Below are 19,942 nucleotides of genomic sequence, written 5' to 3' on the forward strand. Positions count from 1 at the left end.
AATGTAATCGGAGTGCACGGCTTAATCAGTGGTTCTAACACAAGCTTTACCAGAAATTAAAAAAAATTAAAAAAAAGTATCATTTATTTCCTTTATCCAAGCTTAAAAGACCCCTGTGAGCTATTTCAGTGCTCCTCAGCAGTGATCCTTTAAGTCTCTGAAACTACCTGGATAAACACCACTCCTCCATAAGATATCCCCACATTTGTTTTCTTTTGACGACGGCACCTTGGAGCACCAAACTCCTCCAAAATCTCCCATAGGTTCACATATTTTTCATACTCATCAAGACATTCAGTACCTTGTATAGAAGCGCTCTGCATGTGTTATGTTTCTCCAAATTATTATTCAGACTTTTCCTTTAATTTGTCACTCATCCGTCTCCGCACAAAGAGTATCAGCAGTGTGTTAGCAGTGTGTTCGTCTCCTCATCCGCCTTCAGTTTCTGTGTTACACATGTAAAGAAATCCAAACTACCGGAGAAAACAGATGAACGTTTGCAGATTTAGATGTCTTTTTATACAGCCGCGGGGTTTTTCTGTTGTTTCCGCACCAGCGTTTTAATCGCAACATAAAGTGGAATACTTTGTTTCTTCAAAGAAGACTTATTACTTTTTTTGATTAAAAACTTATTATGATGGCGGGAACAGAGCGATGAATGGGATGTAATGTAGATGGTGGAGTGTGTGTTCGTGTGTGTAGCGGGGAGGACAGATGGACTCTGGTCAGACGCTGTGGATCATTAAACACAGATGAAGGACAGACAGAAGGTTGACTTGCCTCCGGCCTGCTCTCCATTTGTCCATGTCGCTCTTTCTCACCTCACCGTCGTCTGGCTGTCTTACCAGTGGCTGCTCCTCCTACACCTGTGTTATCGTTATCGTGGGCTCTCATATAACTTCATTATGCCCCCCCCCCTCCCCAACCTGTCCCTCCTCCTTTCTCAGTGGTCAAAGTGGACCGAGGGAGGACCATCACTATTACCAAAGACGAACTTGAAGGTGAGAACGCTGTATTTTTGTTTCATTATACCATTTTGTCATAAAAAGAAGCCATTCCAACCTTTTCACCCTTGATTCCAAACAGCTGCCTCCTCGCCTGTAGGTCGCCTCGGGCTTCTTGGCTTAGTGCATCTTCATATTGTATTTAACAATGAGCCGCAGTAATTGTATGGCTGAGGCGATGAGCATTTGCTCCATTTACAGAAGTGAAAAGAATGAACAGTCCCTGGTGGTGTCCTGGTAAATGCACATAATAGCCCGAGGTAGTGTGAATGCATGTGAAGAGGGCTGATAACCTTGGCAATGTAACTCACAGATATAGAGAGATAAAGAGAGAGGGGGAGGAGTGTCTGTTTGAGGAGGCAACCAAAAAATAAATATAGCAAAGAGCGTGCATTCATACTTTTCTTTATTCCATTCTGTAATGGAGGTTTTCAGTAGAAAGCGCGTATAGATGCGTGAAAGCATGCGTGCGACGATGTGCAGCTTTTATTGTAATGGAACGACAAAGATGGTGATTTACACTGGAACAACCCTGTGAGATCCATCTTCATCAATCAAGCAATGACTTATGTCGCAGTACACACAACAGGCTCATACATGCACATTTTAGATGATGTGTTTGAATCAGGAGATTTCATAACAAGCATAAAGGATCAAAATGTTTCCTGAGTTTACACACGTTGTGGTCTGTAAGTAAAATTACATACATTTCTTTGGTCTTTTGGCTCTTTACTCCAGAGCCATGAGATTTCAAGTTAAACTATATCATGTGGTTGATATTACAGTGTTCAGCTTTATTTTTGAGCCTCATTCATAATAAAAAAAATAATAAACTTCATTTGTATAGCACCTCTCGTACAAGGAATGCACTCAAATTGCTTTACAATTGTAAAATTGTTAATTGTTAATTGAAATTGTTAATGTACTCAAAGTGCTTTACAACAAGATTTATGAACCAAGATTTATAAGACAAATTAAAATACTAATTGTCTTAAGTCTGTGACTCAGACACACTTTATGTCTTCTTAAATGCTGCTCAGCTAGTTAGTTTACTGCCTTAAAGGAACAGTTCAACATTATGGGAAATCATTTTGAAGTGAGAACCAAGAGAAAGTTAGCTTAGCTTAGCACAAATACTTCAAACGGGGCTAGACACAAGCCTGACTCTGTCCGAAGGAATAAGACAAATGTCAGTCCAACGATCACTAAACAACATGTGATATCATGTTTGTTTATTCTGTACAAAAGCAAAACTGTAAAAATCCCAATTTAAAAACCTGCAAACACACTTATATTTGAGTGACAGCACTTTAACATCATAGACATGATTACAGCTCATGTGCAGTCTGCCACAGAAGAGCAACAGAAATCAAACGCTTCATTTACTGCTCTGAGTTATTCATGGCAACGAATAATAACAGTCAGCACTCAATGCAACGTTCAATTAACACATCCAGTAAATACCCAACATGCAACGCTACTAATAAGTAAAACATAACTTATGAGAGAAACAAAATTGGGTGGCAGGTTGCTTTCCATCTCTTTTATGGAGAATATTTATTAATTGATTGCCTCTGGAATAAAACCAAACTTTCTTTTATTTGTTTTACAAGTCTGCATTTTAGAGCACAGTCCTGAAGGCATCCTCACAAACTCATTATGAAGAACATGTGTGGGGCTGTCAAGGATGGCAGACATTTTAATGTGCACTTCTTCTTTTTTTATGGGGCTGTCTGAGAGGGATCTTTTAGTTTTACCGATAAAAGTGACTGAAAAAAGGTTTTGTAGCTTGTTTTTGTTTTTCTGAAACGGGATGTAAACCAACAAATAGAAGAAAATGTTGAAATACTTTCGATCAAAAAAGGTCAAATATCTTACTGGCATCGTCTTGTGTACATTTGTACAATATATAAGTTATACAAACATGAATATCTGTGTTTTCAGGAAACTCTAAAGTGTCATCAAATTGTTATAACTGGCTTGAAAGCTGCAAAAAAATTAGGACGGAAACAACATCGAGTTAGACTTTAAAAAAGATGATATTTATTTGCAAAAGACAAAAATTAAGTAAAAATCTGAAAGAAACTGAAGACTAGGATCTGGCACCAAGAAGTGAGAAGGAGTGGGCGGAGCAAGGAGGCATTTACATAGGCCAAACAGACCTTAGCAAGGACCTTCAATTAGTCATCAGGGAGCTGCACCTAGAACTCAAAGACATAGAATGCACACACACACACACACACACACACACACACACACACACACACACACACACACACACACATGCACACACACACGCATGCACAGCTGGACATAGAATGACACGTAACAATACACAGTTTCCAAATATTTGCACATTTTACTTTCTCATTTCTTTCATGAAAAAGAGTTGGTGCCTCCCTAAAAAGGGGTTTGGAGGAAATTATTATCTCTGTTTTGTTCTGCTAATATGCTATCATCAGCAAATTTATAGTCTCTGCTGCAGTCATCTGTATATATAAAAAAAAAAAACCACTGTCCTTAAAGATTATATTTTACACACACACACACACACACACACACACACACACACACACACACACATACAGAGAAGCTTGCCGGCTCTACCAGATCAGCTTCTCTCATTTGACTGCACTCTCTTTGCTGTGGAGCTCCTCTCTGATCCACACTGCTAACTCTACAGGGGATACAAACATAGAGACCTTCAGAGAGACCGACAGTCACAAAAACCCAACACTTCTGTCTGAGTCGCAACACTTCCACTGCCCTTGAATCACTCGGAGTGTCACTGAAAGTGTGCTGACTCGTATGTTTTATCTGGCGAGCTCAGGTATTAGGGATGGAGGTGAAAGTGGGGCAACGAGGTGCTCTGATATCTCATCCAGTGTGCTTGAGTCAAATCCAGCAGACAAAGCATTAAACAGGTTTAACAAAAGGAGAAGAAAAAGCAGAATCTCAGCCGGCACTTTGGGCTCCACTTTCATTCTCACTGACCTCGCTCTAACTTTCGTCTTCATCGTCCGCCTCCTCCTTCTCCTCCTTCTCCTCCTCTGTTTGCTCCCCAGGTGAGGTCAGAGTTCCTTTCCCTCCCACAGACGTCCACGCCTGCGAGGTGAGCGACACCTACGTGGTACTGAGCTGGGCAGAGCCCGAACCCAGAGGCAGGGAGCCGCTCACCTTCTACGTGGAGCGGGTCAGTCTTTACTCCCACACACCTGCCTAAACACACAAATATTCATATTACTGCACCTCTTGAGGGCCTCGGTTGGCTGCAGTTATCCCCAAGCCTCTCATCTGAACCATAACTTGTTTCATCCTCGGGGACCCATAAGTGAAGTTTCAGCACATTAGCTACAAATCACATTAGCGCCGATCATTTTTTTTGCCACAATGTGAGTTTGGAGATGGATTTCTCACCTTCCAGGCAGCAAGTAACAAAAGAAAAATCGACTTGCAGAGACTTTAAAACTGGCTTTAAAGAGGATATTTATCACATTGAATAGAAATTTGTATGACTGTTTAATGATGATAAAATTTGGGACAGCACAGAAGGTTTTGAAAGCGCCGTCTTTGCGGTTGCATTCATGGAAACTGGTGAAAACAGGTTTTTATAGGACAATAAAAACCACAATGAGAAGAAATTAAACCCAGAATACAATGAAATAAACACACCTGGGCAAATTTAGTGGTTTATTACAATCTCAGATTTTGATGGTTCCTTTTAACAAGTGGATATTATTAAATTGGGCTGTAACTTTTCTGTTGGGTTTAATCTTAATCATCCAAGTGGTACAACATGTGGAGAATTGAACTCACTGGGCTGGTGCGCTGATTGAATTTGTCATTTATCTAGAAAGTAGGGTTGCATGATTCTGCATTAAATGAGAATCAAATTTTTTTTTAGCTTAGAATTTAGATCACGATTGTCTCACAATTTATCTATATATATATATAAAATTTGCTTTTTTTGGCGGCTTTAACATCTTCAAAAACTCGCAACTCCACTAAAATAAGAAATTGTTCGCCATCGTATACCAACTTGAATGAGTTTTTTAATATGATAAAGCCTCCAAAAATGCAGTTGTTTATGGAGAATAATAATAACGCGGAATAATAATTCCTTGAAGAACAATAGCGCTTTCGCACCATCGGGCCCTTATTAATAGATCTAATGGGTTCCTCCTTGTCCCACCCAGACTCTGTGTCTTCTTTAACAATTAAATGTGCAGTCCTGCTTGAAAGATTCTTCAGTTTCCCGTCAGAAGAGAAACAAGCTGATCAAAACTCTATTACAGCGGTTTGGATTCAGGTTTCTTAGACTTCATACTAACTGAATGGTTGAGATGAACCTTCGCAGACAGTTTGTAACCAGTTCCTCCATTACCACACAAACTAACTAATCAGATGAAATGATTGCCCTCTTGCTATTTTTTTTTCACTCTCTTCTTTGTGTCATTCTGAGAAGAACTGCCTTGGAATTAGTTTTAAGGATTTATGGCATCTTTGGAAAGATTGGCTGCAGTAAAATACTTTGCATTAATTTAAGTTAAAGCTGTTGCCATCAATAATTGTGCTGGCACAATGGTTTTATGTGTGATGTGAGATGCCAGCAGATTGTTTCACCACCATCTGCAGCTCCCCGCAGCTTTATGAGCCGTTGTAGCATCCTTCAGCTCATTGCTTTGGTTTTACAGCAGCTTTAGTGTTTTGGTTCAGCCCCCAGTCTCATAGTAGCACTTTCACCTGCAGCGGGCAGCTGTTCTCAGCTAAAATAAAGTCTGAAAACCCAGTGTACAATACCTCCTCACCATTTGACTGCTAACAAATGTAGGAGGTAGCTGGCGAACACTGCAGGCCATTTAAGAGACTTCAGAGAATGACCTCAGCAGTTAGTGGAGAGCAAACCAGAGGTAAAAAGAGAGTGAATATTGGATTTGCATCCATCAGGCTGCCAGAAACACAACTTCAGTTAAATACTAATATTTCTCCAGATAAGCTGGATGTCAAATTAGGCAACTGTTAGCGAACTTCTAGCAGAAAACAAGAAAAACACACACATACAAAGAGTATTCACTCAGCAAATATATCACATATATGTACATGCTTTCTCTATTACATAAACATACAGTATACCAGTATACATGTATTGAATTCCAAACCACAATAGAAGTTTGTAATACTTTCACATCCACTGCACACATGAATCATGTTGTTGCATCATCTGTTCCTCCAGTGTCTCATTGGGTTCGGGCAGTTTGGTGCTGGAGTGTGAGCCAAATTAACAGCAGGTCCCTGAACTCAGCCCTAATTAAAGAGACAGGAAGAGATTAAGAAAAAAAAAACGTTCCCACTTATGGTGGTGTCAGTTTAACTGGGAATTTATGTACGAATCAAAGCAAGTAAACCTTGATGATGCTCCTTAGTGTGATGTGATTTGGCAACAGGGGTTTTCTACCTTGCACATTTAAAGGACTCACTTATTAAATGGTGATTTAACTGTGGTTTGTAGGTTTTTGTGTGGTTTAAGATTCATCAGAGACGTACTCTGGTGCATTAGTATTTCAATGATGCATCTAATAAATGTTTGGAAAAACAATCTGACCTGTAGTGTTTGATCTCTTTTTCCAACTCAAGGTTGAAACTTTAGAAAGTTTTCTTCCAACATGTCAAAGTTTGGGAACTGACCTGCTCTTTACAACAATAAAGAGCTCTCTAATATCAACCCAGATGCTCAGCGGCTTCTACCTCCAATAATCAGAAAACTGCCACAGGAAACAGATTTTTATTGAAGCTTTATAAGTTACTGAGGTAATAAAACTGTCAAATCTGTCAAAGGCATCTCAAATTACTAAAAGTATGCAGCTTCACTTCCGCTTATATAATGAAGGGAACATTCAAATATCCTTTTCGCCCTTGAGCAGGCACTTTATAATCACTGATCTCTTTGACATACCCTGTTCTATTGTTAGGTTTTCTACCTCAAACAGAGACTCAGAGAGTAAAATAATGATGAGGAGCAGAGAAACAGTAAAATAAATGCAGACTATAAGATAGATAGCCAAAATGGATAATGGCCAAAGATGAAGAAAAGATGTCAAGATGTTATCAACAATTTATTCCCTATCCATTTGTTTTTATGACTACTTCTTTCTTTTTTTCTCTCCATCTGGCCATTTTTCTCTCTCTCTAAATCTAATCATGTGTTCATATTTCTGTCTGCATGTCCCTCTGCCCGTTATACCAAACTGCCGATCTTTATTCCTCTTTGCCCTTGTCTGTACATGAAGTAGTTTGCTCCAAAAGCCAGACAATCGGCAGTTAACAGAGTAAGTGATGGTAGAAAATTAGAATGAATTATGGGACTTTGTAAAGTGTATTTGGCAGCTTGAGCTCATCACTGGAGTGCAGATTGGATCCAGCAGAATATTTGAAGATGAATGAAGATGTCCTTGAGATAGATGGTGCTTTTTTTTTAAATTAACTTTGTGTTTTTCTGATGCTGTGCTTGGATCAGCGCCTGGCAGGGTGGAACGGCTGGGAGCTAGCCAGCATGGACACGGTGGTAAACTCTCGCAGGTTCCCTGTGTTTGACCTGGATAAGGGCAAGCAATACTGGTTCAGAGTGCGCTCCATCAACAGGTACGGCGTCAGCGACCCCTCTGAGCCGAGCGAGCCGATCTCCCTCGGAAAGCCTCAAGGTGAGAGAGAGTGTGTTTTGTACTGGTGCCCATTTATTACTCTGCTGATTGTAAAGGTCACTTGGATATTGAAGAGCAATCTTCTTGTTTCCGTGCCAGCGCTGTATTGCACCTGCTGTAGCTTTGCACACATAATTTTGATTAGTAGAAGGTGATAACGACAGAAATTGTAGCTCTGGTCACATATATTGCTGTCCATTGAATTAGTATCGCAATTTGAACAGTTGGACGTCAAATTGTATGTGAAAAGGTTTCAGAGCTCGTCTTAGGTTTCAGCCAGCTATTGTGTTTCAATTACTGAATAATCTGCTGATTCATTTTTCAATAGATCAAGAGTTGTTTAGTGTATAATCTATCACCCAACGGGGAGAAAAAAAGGCGACATATTTACCATCCAAAATCTATTTTATCACGTAAACTAAAGAAAAACAGCAAATCAGCAGAAATAAGAAGCTTGATAAACGATTGGAACAATTTAACCTCAATATTTGCCAATTCATTCTTTGACTAATCAATCCACTAATTGGTTTAGCTCTCCCTTTGACATGAGTGGAGGCCTATTTAAAGAAGCTCTGTGGAGTTATTTTTATCTTCAGTGTGTATTTTCATCCCAAATTGTATAATTGTTTTGTGTGTGTGTGTGTGTGTGTGTGTGTGTGTGTGTGTGTGTGTGTATTTATTCATTGGTCTTACTCTCTTATTATTCTTTTCATCTATATTATTTTATTGTCTACGTATTCTACATCATTTTTCTTATTGTGTGCACCTTTTTTTTTCCTAACTGTGTTTCTATGCTGCTGTGATGACTAAATTCCCCCACGGTGGGATTAATAAAGTCTTATCTTATCTTATCTTATTTCATCACCAACTGTGTGCGTATCCTTGAGATCTAACAAATCTGTTGAGCGTGTTTCTGTCCTCTCAGAAAATGTGCAAAGCTGTTTTATTTTAACAGTTTGAAACCTGTTTACATCTATAAGTACATGAGTTTTCACTGCCTTTCCCGGTACATTGCTGTGTTCCTTTGTGTGTTGCCGCCACCACTAGATCAGGTGTGTGTGTGTGTGTGTGTGTGTGTGTGTGTGTGTGTGTGTGTGTGTGTGTGTGTGTGTGTGTGTGTGTGTGTGTGTGTGTGTGTGTTTTGCACTGTAATGTCCCTGTGCATCAAAACCTCCACAGTGGACCTTTAAGGCGTATTTGAGTATAAAAGTCAACATTGTTGTAATCGAAGTACAACATACTGAGCAGATCAGCTTTAGAAATATTGTCTGTCGGCTTCACAGGTTTGATTTTTGTGTATTTCATTAATCTCTCATTTTAAATTACTAAATGAGCTGGATGAGTTTTATCTTATGGTCAATAGTCATTTGACCATTTCAGGTTTCACAGTTTTAGCTAATAAATGTTTATCTGATTCCCATCAGCGGCGCCTGCTCCTCCTCACTCTGTCATGGTCATTAGTGACACAGACACCTCGGTCCTGCTCAAGTGGCAAGAACCCGAAGACAAAGACGACATCCTGGGATATTACCTGTACTACAGCGAGGCTGGCAAACTGGACTGGGTGACTGTTAACAACAAGCCTGTGACCAAAACCAGGTACATGTGAGAGATTCTTCAACATTTTCTGACCCGTTTCAAAGGTTCAAAATATTTTGAAGTAGTCTGTATAAAAACATGTGTAGTGATTGATAATCTTTCTCATCCCTCCTCAGGTTTACAGTCCACGGCCTCAAGACTCGGGGCGAATACGTGTTCAGAGTGAAGTCCGTGAGTCGAGCAGGAAACAGCAACTATTCAGAGGAGTCTTGCTCCATCTTGGTCAAATCAGCCCTTCGTAAGTGCACAAAACAATGGAGACAAAATCTCAGCTTCAAATCAAGTATCAAGTTCTTTCTAAAGATTTTGTGATGGTTTTACTAATTGACAAGCACAAGGTATCTGTTGCAGAGATTAACTTCGGAGCACTTAATACTGTAATGTGATATTTAAAAGTTAAACATATCAATCAGAGTTGCCAACATCTAAATGCAGAGTGTTGTTAAAACGAAGACCTCGGGGTACATTCATGTTAGATTTTGAACGAGACGCTTTTTTTCTTGATCTTCACAAGAACTTTCAAAGCAGACTTTTTCATGTCTGTAGTTTTCCTTTACAGCTTCCTGATCCCTCTCTGCAAAGGCATGTGCATCATCATACAGCGTGATTCAGTACTTTTAGCGTTCACCTCAAAAGTAACATTCTCAGAGCTCCTTTTCGTTCTGTTTGGCGCCACCTGTGGCGATAAGCAGTAATTGCAGCGCTGTTTTGGGACTTCACTGACCAAAGATCCAAACAGTGGCGCCAAGGCCAGCCCCATAAGTCTGTAGTGCAATCGGCTTATTTCACCCGCAGCAATGTTTTAAAGTTAAGCGCCTGCTAGCGGTTGTAACAATCACGGCAAGCTGGTGTCTCGGAGAAGTGACGCAGGTCTATATTAAGGCAGTTTTCCTTGTTAGGAGGAGGAGGAGGGTTGGGTAGTCGGTTCGATACCTGTTTTTAACCACAAATAGGGACAGTTTTTAAAAATCGGGTTTACTGTTGCTATGACGACAAAGGTTGCCTAATTTTTAAAAAAAGATGTAACTTGAGCACCCAACTTGTTTCAAGTCATCATTTTATCCCAAACCATTATATTTCTCGAACCCTAAACAAATGTTTTTTGTGTCTAAACCGAACCAAGGGTGCTTAATTAACGAAACACTTCTGTGGGTCGTATTTAAAATGAGGAAGAAACGACCTGTATGATCGTTGGGTTTGTAGGACTTGTTGGTGTTATCTGTGTGACATCAGTATGTTGGCATTTAAAGAGGGAGTTGAGGAGATAGCCTGTTGCCTTAGCTCCGCCTACCACCATAACGGATGTGTGTAATCACTGCTGTGATCCCACCGCTCACTACCTGTGCACCACTTCTCATTGGTCCCATTGTGTCGTCACACACCCAGCTTGTTCAAATCATAACAGCGCAACGGCTTTCATCAGTTGGCCTCAGACTCAGTCACCCCTCAGTGAAAGATAGCAACTTAGCAGACAGTTATTTAGATGGAAATGTTGGAGATAATTATTTTTGTCATTCAGTGTCCTACTCATATTTCCAGCTTCTCCGATAACATCACAGGGGTTTCAGAAAATGTTTTACTCGAGTTTTACAACGAATAAAAGCAAGGCTGACGATGAAAAGTTCACACACATCACTCCCCATTTGTTTGGTGATGTAGCCTCTACCAAATTACTTATCAGGCAATAAATGACCACACTTGAAAAGCTACTGACCCTTCTTACTTGCTGTGTTGCAGGCTCAGATAATATGCAGTCTGCAGCCTGCAGTACAGTACAGCGATGACACATTTCACTTGCCACTCACTGCCTGAATAATCTCACATCTCTTCTGCCACTCCGCCGTTACCTCGGGGATGATGGCTTGAGTCCAGTTCTTTGTGAGGAATACATTTTTATCAAATAGAATATGAGCCAAATATTTCTTTCATTCTTTTCTGAGAATCCTTATATATCGGCCTGGAGTCATGAATTTGTAAATCTCGACAGAAGTTGAATTCCAGCAGGGAGTTGTTGGCATTTCTTGGTCTATTTAGCGAGGATGGTTGCCAGCAGAGATTCTCTCATCTATCTTCTATGACTCTTTCTTTTTTTTTTTTTGCTGTTTTTTTTTTTAAATTATTATTACCTCTGCTTGCCCAGATGTTCCCTCTGCTCCCTCTGCCATCGCTCTGCTGCTGTGCACCGGATCGGAGATGGTGCTGGGCTGGAGGGCCCCCTCCTGTAACGGGGGAGATCCGGCACGTGGCTACTTCCTGGACCAGAGAGAAAAGGGCACGAAAACATGGAGGGAGGTCAACGTCAAGCCTGCCAAACAGAGGCAGTTTAAAGTGAGTAGTGCTTGAACTACTGGATGAAATCCTTTGGAGGAAATGTTGTGCAGACATCAATGCAGCATGGAGGATGAATACCACTGACTTTTCCTCTAGCTCCTCCTGCAGCTTTACAATTTTGTATCGGATTAATTGGCACGAAATCTGTTTCTCTCACTTGTCCTCTACGGTAGACCCATTTTTACAAAATGCCTTAACAAATATTGAATAGATGCCATGAAATTTATGTACAGAAACTTATGACATTTCATCTAGCACCAGTATTAGGACGAAATTTCAATTCGCCCTGTGATGTACTTTAAGATACTTGCAAAATGAATGACGTTCCCTCGAAAACTTAGCTCTACTGTGTTTTAGCAAATATTAACACAACCAACTAAGATAATCAGCTGATGGATGGTAAGTAAACATGAAAAACTTTGCACTTGCTACAGCATTTTAGTATTGCCATTGTAAGCATGTTAGCATCCAGACATTAGCATCTATACAAAGCACTGCGTAGTACAACCTCAGACAGCTGCTTGTGTCTGTGTAAACTTTTTTCCTTTCTTATGATTTGCATGAAACACTGTTGAAAGATGCTTTTCATGATGCACATGAACTTGCAGAACTCATAAAGTGTCTTTTCAGCTCACTGACAAATATAACAACAAAGAACCTCTTCTTCAATTCTGATTAAAGCAAAATGAAAATAATCAATAAAAATCCCTCAGTCAGCACACAAAGAGAATTCCTGTTACTTATTACCCAAGGACTTTTAATATAATTACACTAATATAAGTTATCTCTTCATTTTGCAGTTGCCTCAATATAATGGCCATTATGGCTATAAAGCTCCCTCTTCCACATTGGCTGTGTCACTAGGCAACAAGCAGTGTCCATGGAGACCCAGGGGAAAGTTAAATCTTTAACCTGTCTCGGAGAGATTACAGGTGCTCCGTAATTAGACATTGTGCAAATGTGCTGTGTGTGAGTGGTTGTTTTTAGCTCCTGGGAAAAACAAAGACAAAGCCAATTAGAAGGAAATTCACTGTGCCACTGGTATCAAGATTAGCCCCACATGTTGGAGAGCAGAGTCTCAAGGATTGGAGACCCCTTTGCTAGAAGAGATGAGAACATGCAGCGCCTCCTTCTGGGCTGAATGAGAAATCTCAACAACATCAAATCCTCAAGAAGCACAATTTCTTTTTCCAGCAGGAGCTGTTATTTGAATCAAGTTGGCAGCTTCCTGGATCCAAATTAGAGTCATTAGCTCATTGATTGTGCCTCTATTTCGTGGTCAGCCCTCTTTTCTTTTCCGGGTTTGAGTTGTAGACTTGATTTTAGCTATTTCTTTCTTCCCTGATCCTGCTTTATTCAGCCGTGAACAGATGTAAATCCCTTGTATTTTCCTCTATTTCTATTGAAAGCAGTAAGCAGAGTGTTCACTTAAAAGTACTAATAAAAATGTGTAAAAGTCCCCCATCACAACTAAAAATCTGTCATTTAAATTTAAATCCTACTTAAAGTACAGAAGTGCAAAAAAATAATGTCAACTTTGAGTGTTATATTAATGGTAATAATATGTTAATTCTGATGCATCAATGCATAATATTCACCGTTTTGTTCTTTTTAGTTGAGGTTGCTTTAATTGTAACGACTTATAAGAGCAGTCGTCACATATTTTAGTTCAATGGTCAGCTTAGTCGAACACAAAATAGATCAGGGGTGTCATGAAATGATGAAGAAAACCTTCAAAAAGAACTTCTGTAACACAAACGTATGTTTTGATCTGGAAGTATTCTGACTTTTTGCACACTTTATAGAGTAAAAGTTTCATTGTTTTCCAACCAATCAACCTTCAATGACCCATAATGACAAATTTAAAACATGTTTTTAGAGATTTTTGCAAATTTATTTAAATTCAAAAACAGAAATCTGTCATTTAGAAAAGTTGGCAAATCACTAATTCAGTACTTTGTAGAAGCCTTGCTGGCAGCCAATGCCGATGTGTGCCCTCTGATCCGTTCAGTTCGCCTCAGGCGGACTCCAATCAAGTTCTAGTCACATCTCAAGGATTTTTAAAGTCACAGGATTCACCTGAACACAGTTTGGAGTTCCTCAGCAAAAGGTCAGAGTAGTCTTGTAAATGTGAGATTTTCTCCTTTTTTGGGAATTTCTTTTTTTCATTTTGTCATTATAGCTTATTGAATGTTGATTATTGATCACAAAAACATTGTTGCAAAGTGTGTAAAAACTGAATGGGTCTAAATACTGTCTGAAGTAACCGATATACTTATAATACATAACTTTACCTCTTTCAGCCTCCAACAGTTATTGAAATGAAACCCTCAAAATCATTTATAGGCAAAATCACTTGGAAACTGAGAGTTCATTGACATTTGAAACATGACAAACTTAGCATTTTATATTTTTGGATCTTTTAACCTGCAATGTAAAGAGTAACTAGAGCTGTCAGAAAAATATAATGGAGTATAAAGTACAATATTTCAATGGATGGAATCAAGCAGGGGATAAATTTGACTAAAGTCACAGATTGTTTTATTTTGATTGATGTTGTCCTGATGAAGCACAGCTCAGCTTCAGTCTTTGCACTGTCCAAAACATGAAGCCAATGGAGGATGAAAAATACTCGTCAAATAAGCAAATGCAGCCTGTTTGCCATCTAGTGGATGAAAGTCGTACTTTCTTTCACTTCCTTCTTCCAGACAGCCATTGTCTTTCTGAGGGTTGGACTGTCTATCGGTCTGACAAGAAGGTTGTCGTTCCACCTTAAATGTGGTTAGAGGAGGCTGTGTAGATAATGAGGGGGGGTGGCAGATGTGGGGCAGCGGTTTTTAGATAGTGATTTGCTATTACTGTGAAATTAGCTCCCTCTGGTTGTGTCAATTAGTTACCGGGAGAGCGCTGAAAAGCATCAGCCGGGGTTCACAAGTGTTCACAGAGGCGATAAGGGCCTTAAAGTCTAAGTGGCTGTGAATAGGAAGATCAATGAAGAGATCGATAGGGCTGAATCCCCTGTCTTCCCAAAGCAAAAGTGTCTAGGGGGCTCAGAAAAATGCTGTGGCAGCAGCACAGCTAATACCTTGTAAAATGCCTTTTGGAGTGAGGAGGGGTGTAACTGTACAAGCGGGGAACTTCTGCTCCCATATGATGTGAAATATCGTCTGGTTTTTTTCTTTAAGGCAGCCAGAACGTTGTTTTTATTTACATGAATCAAAGAAGTTTATATAATTATTTCACTACGTTGTACAAAATCTCATCTAATCTGTCTGAAAAAGATGGAAAACTCACTGATAAAACAAGTACTGCTTTATTCTGGAGAAATCCAGACAATTACAAAGGATATTGTCCACCTTGCCTTCATTTCCAGGCTTTTGAAGCAAAGTTTGCGAACTTAAACACATCAAAATTGAACAAATATGCCAGATATTTCAGGGTTTTGTCGAACGAAATCTTCCAAATCACTCAAATGTTTGTTTAGCATGATTGCTTCTCCTTTATTTTTGGTTTTAACACAATATTTTTTCTTACCATTTTTACATTTTTGTCTTGCATAAAAGTTTACGTTATGTGAACTTCATCCGTATTTCTTTGCCAGCACCATTTTGTCTGCAGCTGATCACCATTTTAATGCCTGATCTACTTCTGTAGGTTTGTAACCTGACGAGTGGAGAATTCTACCAATTCCGTGTGTTTGCTGCCAACGTGGTCGGCGTCGGGAAGCCCTCTGAGGCCAGCGATGCGTTCCTGTGTGAGAAGTGGACAATGCCAGAGCCAGGTGAACGAGAATTACCTTTACAAGACAAAAACTTTGCGTTTAAGATTTCTCCAAAACATCTCCACGAACCAGAACGTGTGACAGAAGAAAAACTGCTGCACATTTGTCTGCTGGTACCGTGTATATATACATATATATATCCAGACATCATTTTAAAATACTGTGATGTGTTTTACTGTACAAATCTTGAATCTTGAAAAATTCTGAATCAGAAGTTTAACCCCTGGAAAAAACATGTTCTACATATAACGTACTTTAACATAAGTCCATTTTCAGTGTTTTGTCCACTGTCGGTTTCATATTTCCAGAACACACCTTTGTAAGTTGCATATTGGACCACAGTTTGCCTCCAAAACTATTTGCAACATCTTAAAACCCGATTAAAGGGGAGCAAAAAGACACTGTGTCTTCACATACATCATTCTGTACGCTGAAACTTTGACTGGAGGAGGACTTTAACTTTAATCATTTCCAAGTTAGACAGTTATTCAAGAGCACTGGGAGTTTAAGCCTCAGTCAATACCTTCCTGACCTGCAATTTCTGCTATTGGTTTATTGACCCTGGCTCGGAGAGGGAGGTGAGATGGATACAAAGACCATCCATCAACTGGAGGAGCCATTACCACTCGCTGCAAATTTCATTTTATTTAAATTGCACCAGTAAAAGTGCACAACAACATAAACAGGTCAGCGTGAAGTAGCAGAATAAAAAGTGGCGATTTGCATATCGTGTCATTAAAATGTAAAATAAAGGCAGAGGTCAGCAGTCAAGTGACTAATATCGCAGCTGAAATAACATCCAAAATAACAGCCTGCAGTTAGAATTAGTTGGTGGAATTCATTATATTTTGCTTATGGATGGTGGCTCGTATCCCATAGCAACACAAAGGCACTGAATCCACTACAGCAAAAAAAAAAAAAAACAGGTTTTGACCTGCAGGAATCAGGAAAGGGTGCCATGAATAACATTATTATACAACTGTCTGTAATATATCTTCTGTGTTTTTATTTACAGTTTTGCTTAAATCAATCTAGCGTTTAAAGAAATAAAGATGATATTAGTTGTGTTTGAAAACATGAAAACGTGTTAATTATATGTTAACCATTACTGTATTGTTGATGCAGTAACAATAATTGAAATCGTGATCAGTTTTCTTGATGGAATTGATGTTTTATTCAAGTACCAGTGTAGGAGAATATTAACAGTAAGTAGAATATTAGTTCATTTTTACCTGAAATAAACAGGAGGGGAGGTTCATTTTTTCCCTGAGTAGTGTCTGCAGGCGTTCAACTCAGGCTAAATACAGCCACGACTACATTCCCTCCAACACATAAAGTCAGCCTGCATGTAGCTCGACAGGCGAACAAGTCCTGGAAGCTCTGGATGCTCCTCTCGCTGAAACCCCCATTGCCTTGAGCGCATTGGTAATAACTGAGGAAGACTGAGAGAAAACAACAACATATGTATCATCTCCTCTCTTCCCTCAGTTTGGACTGTGGCGTCTGGAAAGTAAGCCGGCGATGTTTACAGAGATTTGAGGCGGAAAATGAGCTTGAGATTATATAAGTGTGTGAATTCTGTCACAAAAATGATGATAGGATTTGGAAAAGTGAGGAGGAAGTGCAGTCTCAATCCGCAGGCAAAATTACGCCCTTTATTATTATTAGAAGCATCCCACATGTACAAAACCACACATGCACCCACACACACACACACACACACAGAAAGTGGCCTCAGTGTGTGGGAGCTCAGTAATACCCACCAGTTGTGGCCCCGCTCATATCAGCTCCTCGTCCCGTTAATATTGAAAAGAGAGCGAGGCGGGCGCGCTCTCTCTCGAATGTGTCACTTAAAAAGCGCAGCTCGTTAATCTCGGCAAATGGGCTTTCCTCTGTGTCATTAATAATTTAAAAGTCACCAGAAATCATTAAGCAAAATTAACTATCGCGAGCTGGAATTAAGTCAGTTGGGGAAGATTAAGGAAAGTCACTGGACTCATTTTGACTTTACTGGTCGGGTTTGTTATGACTTCCCATTGTGAAGAAGGATGTTTTACATATGGCAGCTGTTTTTTTCTTGTAGTTTATTTCACTGTGAGATTCTTCTGTATTGCTTTTCAACCCCAGGTTTTGGGCCTTTCTCTGCTCCCCTGCACAAAAAAACATTAACCCTGATACACAGTCTGTCCATGACCCCTGTGTGCTCCCTGTCAGGTTGCCCCTACGACCTGGAGGTCAGGGAGGCGAGAAACGGATCTCTGGTGCTTTTGTGGGCGAATCCGCTGTACGAAGGACGAGGCCCCGTCACTGGCTATTTACTGGAAGTCAGCCAGGGCGACCAATCAGACGACTGGACTGCTTTCAATGACAAACCCATCTCTGGTACAAATTACAAGGTGACTTAAGCTATAAACATGTTCAGGATTTGTTCATTACGTGATTTAACAGGTCAAACGATCCATGTGTTGTATAAAGTAGTCCAATGTTATTATTCATTAAATCCACCGCAGAAACTTGTGCACCGGCATTTCATTCCTTTGCGCGTCTGACGGTCCAGGTGCTGAAATAACCATGATGAATTATGACAGTGACTAGTAAATGTTTGATGTCTTATGGCGTCCAGGTGTCGGGTCTTCAGGCGGGTCAGACCTACCGTTTCCGTGTGTTGGCTGTCAATGAGGCTGGAGTGGGTCGTGCCTCTCTGCCCACTGAGCCGGTCACAGCGGAGACGCGACCAGGTCAGTCATCCTGGTTCCACATTTACAGTAAAAAAAAATATCGCAAATAAATATCAGCCTCAGTGTGTACTAATAGGAAAAGCTGCACAATCATTCATTGCTTTTTTTTTTCTGAGCGATGAGAACTTTGTTTTATTAAATGACTGAAGAAGATCTCAGTAAAGATCTCCTTTAAATATGAAGTCGGAGTCAGGAGATGCTTAGCTTAGCTTAGCATAAAGACTGGAAACAGGTAGAAACAGCTTGCCTGATTCTGACAAAGTGCTTTGGACTCCAGCTTCAAATGAGAGTGGTTTCAATCTTCTCATCTAGCTCTCTGCTGGAGATCAAATATGCATATTTCCCCAAAGAAAATGTTGAACTACTTTTTAAAATTCCCCTTCATGCCCACCTAAACACAGTGAACATCAGTTCATCGCAGTGGTAAATATACAAATATTTCAAAGACATTTACATCATACAACACATGCAGCATTCTGACCAGAATACAACCAACCAGTGGAACATAATAAGATATATTTAACAGATATATAAAAGTGAAAATGTAACTTCCCGCATCATCTGCAGGCTGTGCAGTTTGTTTGATGAGAGAAGTGAAGATAAGAAAATATTCAAGATAAAGTAAAGGATAGTAAGTGCAATAATAGATGATACAATAAAATGTATTCCTCAGAATGGAATAATGTTCAGAATAATTGGAAACTATTGAGCTACAGCAGCACATTGTAGACTAAATAATAAAATAATTTAAATCCATGATGCTTTCTCACCGTCTCTTTCACTCTCAGGCACCAAAAACATTGAGATTGGTGTGGATGACGACGGCTTCATATTTTTGGGCTATGAGGCCGCTGAGGTGAACGACGCGAGCGAGTTCCTGTGGAGCAAAAATTACACGGAACCCATCGACGGCGGGAGAGTGAGAGCAGAGACCAAGAATAATCGGTAGGTTGTTCGTGTGCAAGCATGAAGAGTTCAACTTTTTCCCTGGGAAGATATCTGTGACTGTGTTTGTGAGTAACAAGGGCTCCTTTAAGGGGAGAAAACTGTTTGGTTTCAGACTCTGTGGAGGCGGCGTTAAACTCATCACTATATGTTTCTTAAACCATTAACTTCTCTTCGGTTTTTCACACTTATAAAAACGGCATCGCTTATTTGTTGAGCCGTGACTAAAGAAATGTTGTTTACCCTGCACAGACCCAGCAAATATTAAGGTTTTAAATTACCCAGGGCTGTGGACAGACAAAACTTAATGAGACAAATGACTTCTGTTACTTTGTAAATTGACATCTTGGGAGTATTTCTCACTGGGATTCACACTGAATGCATCCTTTCCAGCTCTCATGTTCACACTGTTTTACTTATTCATAGTATGTCAAACAATCATTTCTTCCAGTAAGGAGAGGAATTAGGGCAGAAAGTCTGATCACCTGCACTGCAGGGTGAATGATCTGTACATCTATCTGTCTCCTTTTCAATTTGTCCGTCAGGTCCGTCCTCACCTTCACAGACCCCTCTGAGGAGGACCTGGGTCTCTACACAGTGGAGATGAGTGACAACCCCCACCTGTCGTCCAGCTATGACTTCACTGCTGACGGTAAACTGAAGCGTTTTTGTTTGTTCAAAATGTGAGATAGAGGTGAAATGACTCAGAGTAGAAGGTTCATGATGAGAAACTGTCTCCTCCAATTCTTAACTTCATTTCAGCCACAATGGAAAAAAGCAACTCAGCTCAGTTGTCTTGTGTGTTATTGAAGAAGCTGACGGCAGCAGGAACATTACAGAACCTTT

General features: G+C 39.9%; 1 protein-coding gene across 4 annotated transcripts in view; it reads left to right on the forward strand.

Moving 5' to 3' along the window:
- Positions 1 to 19,942, forward strand: part of myom3 (myomesin 3) — a 59,077-nt gene that overhangs the window by 28,354 nt on the left and 10,781 nt on the right. For all 4 annotated transcript variants that reach the window (XM_069141722.1, XM_069141729.1, XM_069141736.1 and 1 more), the window contains 11 exons: positions 948 to 1,001; positions 4,070 to 4,197; positions 7,519 to 7,702; positions 9,127 to 9,301; positions 9,418 to 9,539; positions 11,442 to 11,629; positions 15,287 to 15,413; positions 17,628 to 17,809; positions 18,037 to 18,151; positions 18,940 to 19,096; positions 19,642 to 19,748. In XM_069141722.1, the coding sequence (XP_068997823.1) occupies positions 948 to 1,001; positions 4,070 to 4,197; positions 7,519 to 7,702; positions 9,127 to 9,301; positions 9,418 to 9,539; positions 11,442 to 11,629; positions 15,287 to 15,413; positions 17,628 to 17,809; positions 18,037 to 18,151; positions 18,940 to 19,096; positions 19,642 to 19,748 (1,539 nt within the window). The remainder of the gene's footprint in view (positions 1 to 947; positions 1,002 to 4,069; positions 4,198 to 7,518; positions 7,703 to 9,126; positions 9,302 to 9,417; positions 9,540 to 11,441; positions 11,630 to 15,286; positions 15,414 to 17,627; positions 17,810 to 18,036; positions 18,152 to 18,939; positions 19,097 to 19,641; positions 19,749 to 19,942) is intronic.

This window comes from Embiotoca jacksoni, unplaced genomic scaffold (genome assembly GCF_022577435.1).
Source record: "Embiotoca jacksoni isolate LCO1_2020_lvr unplaced genomic scaffold, fEmbJac1.0.p SCAF_11, whole genome shotgun sequence".
Taxonomy (NCBI): domain Eukaryota; kingdom Metazoa; phylum Chordata; class Actinopteri; family Embiotocidae; genus Embiotoca; species Embiotoca jacksoni.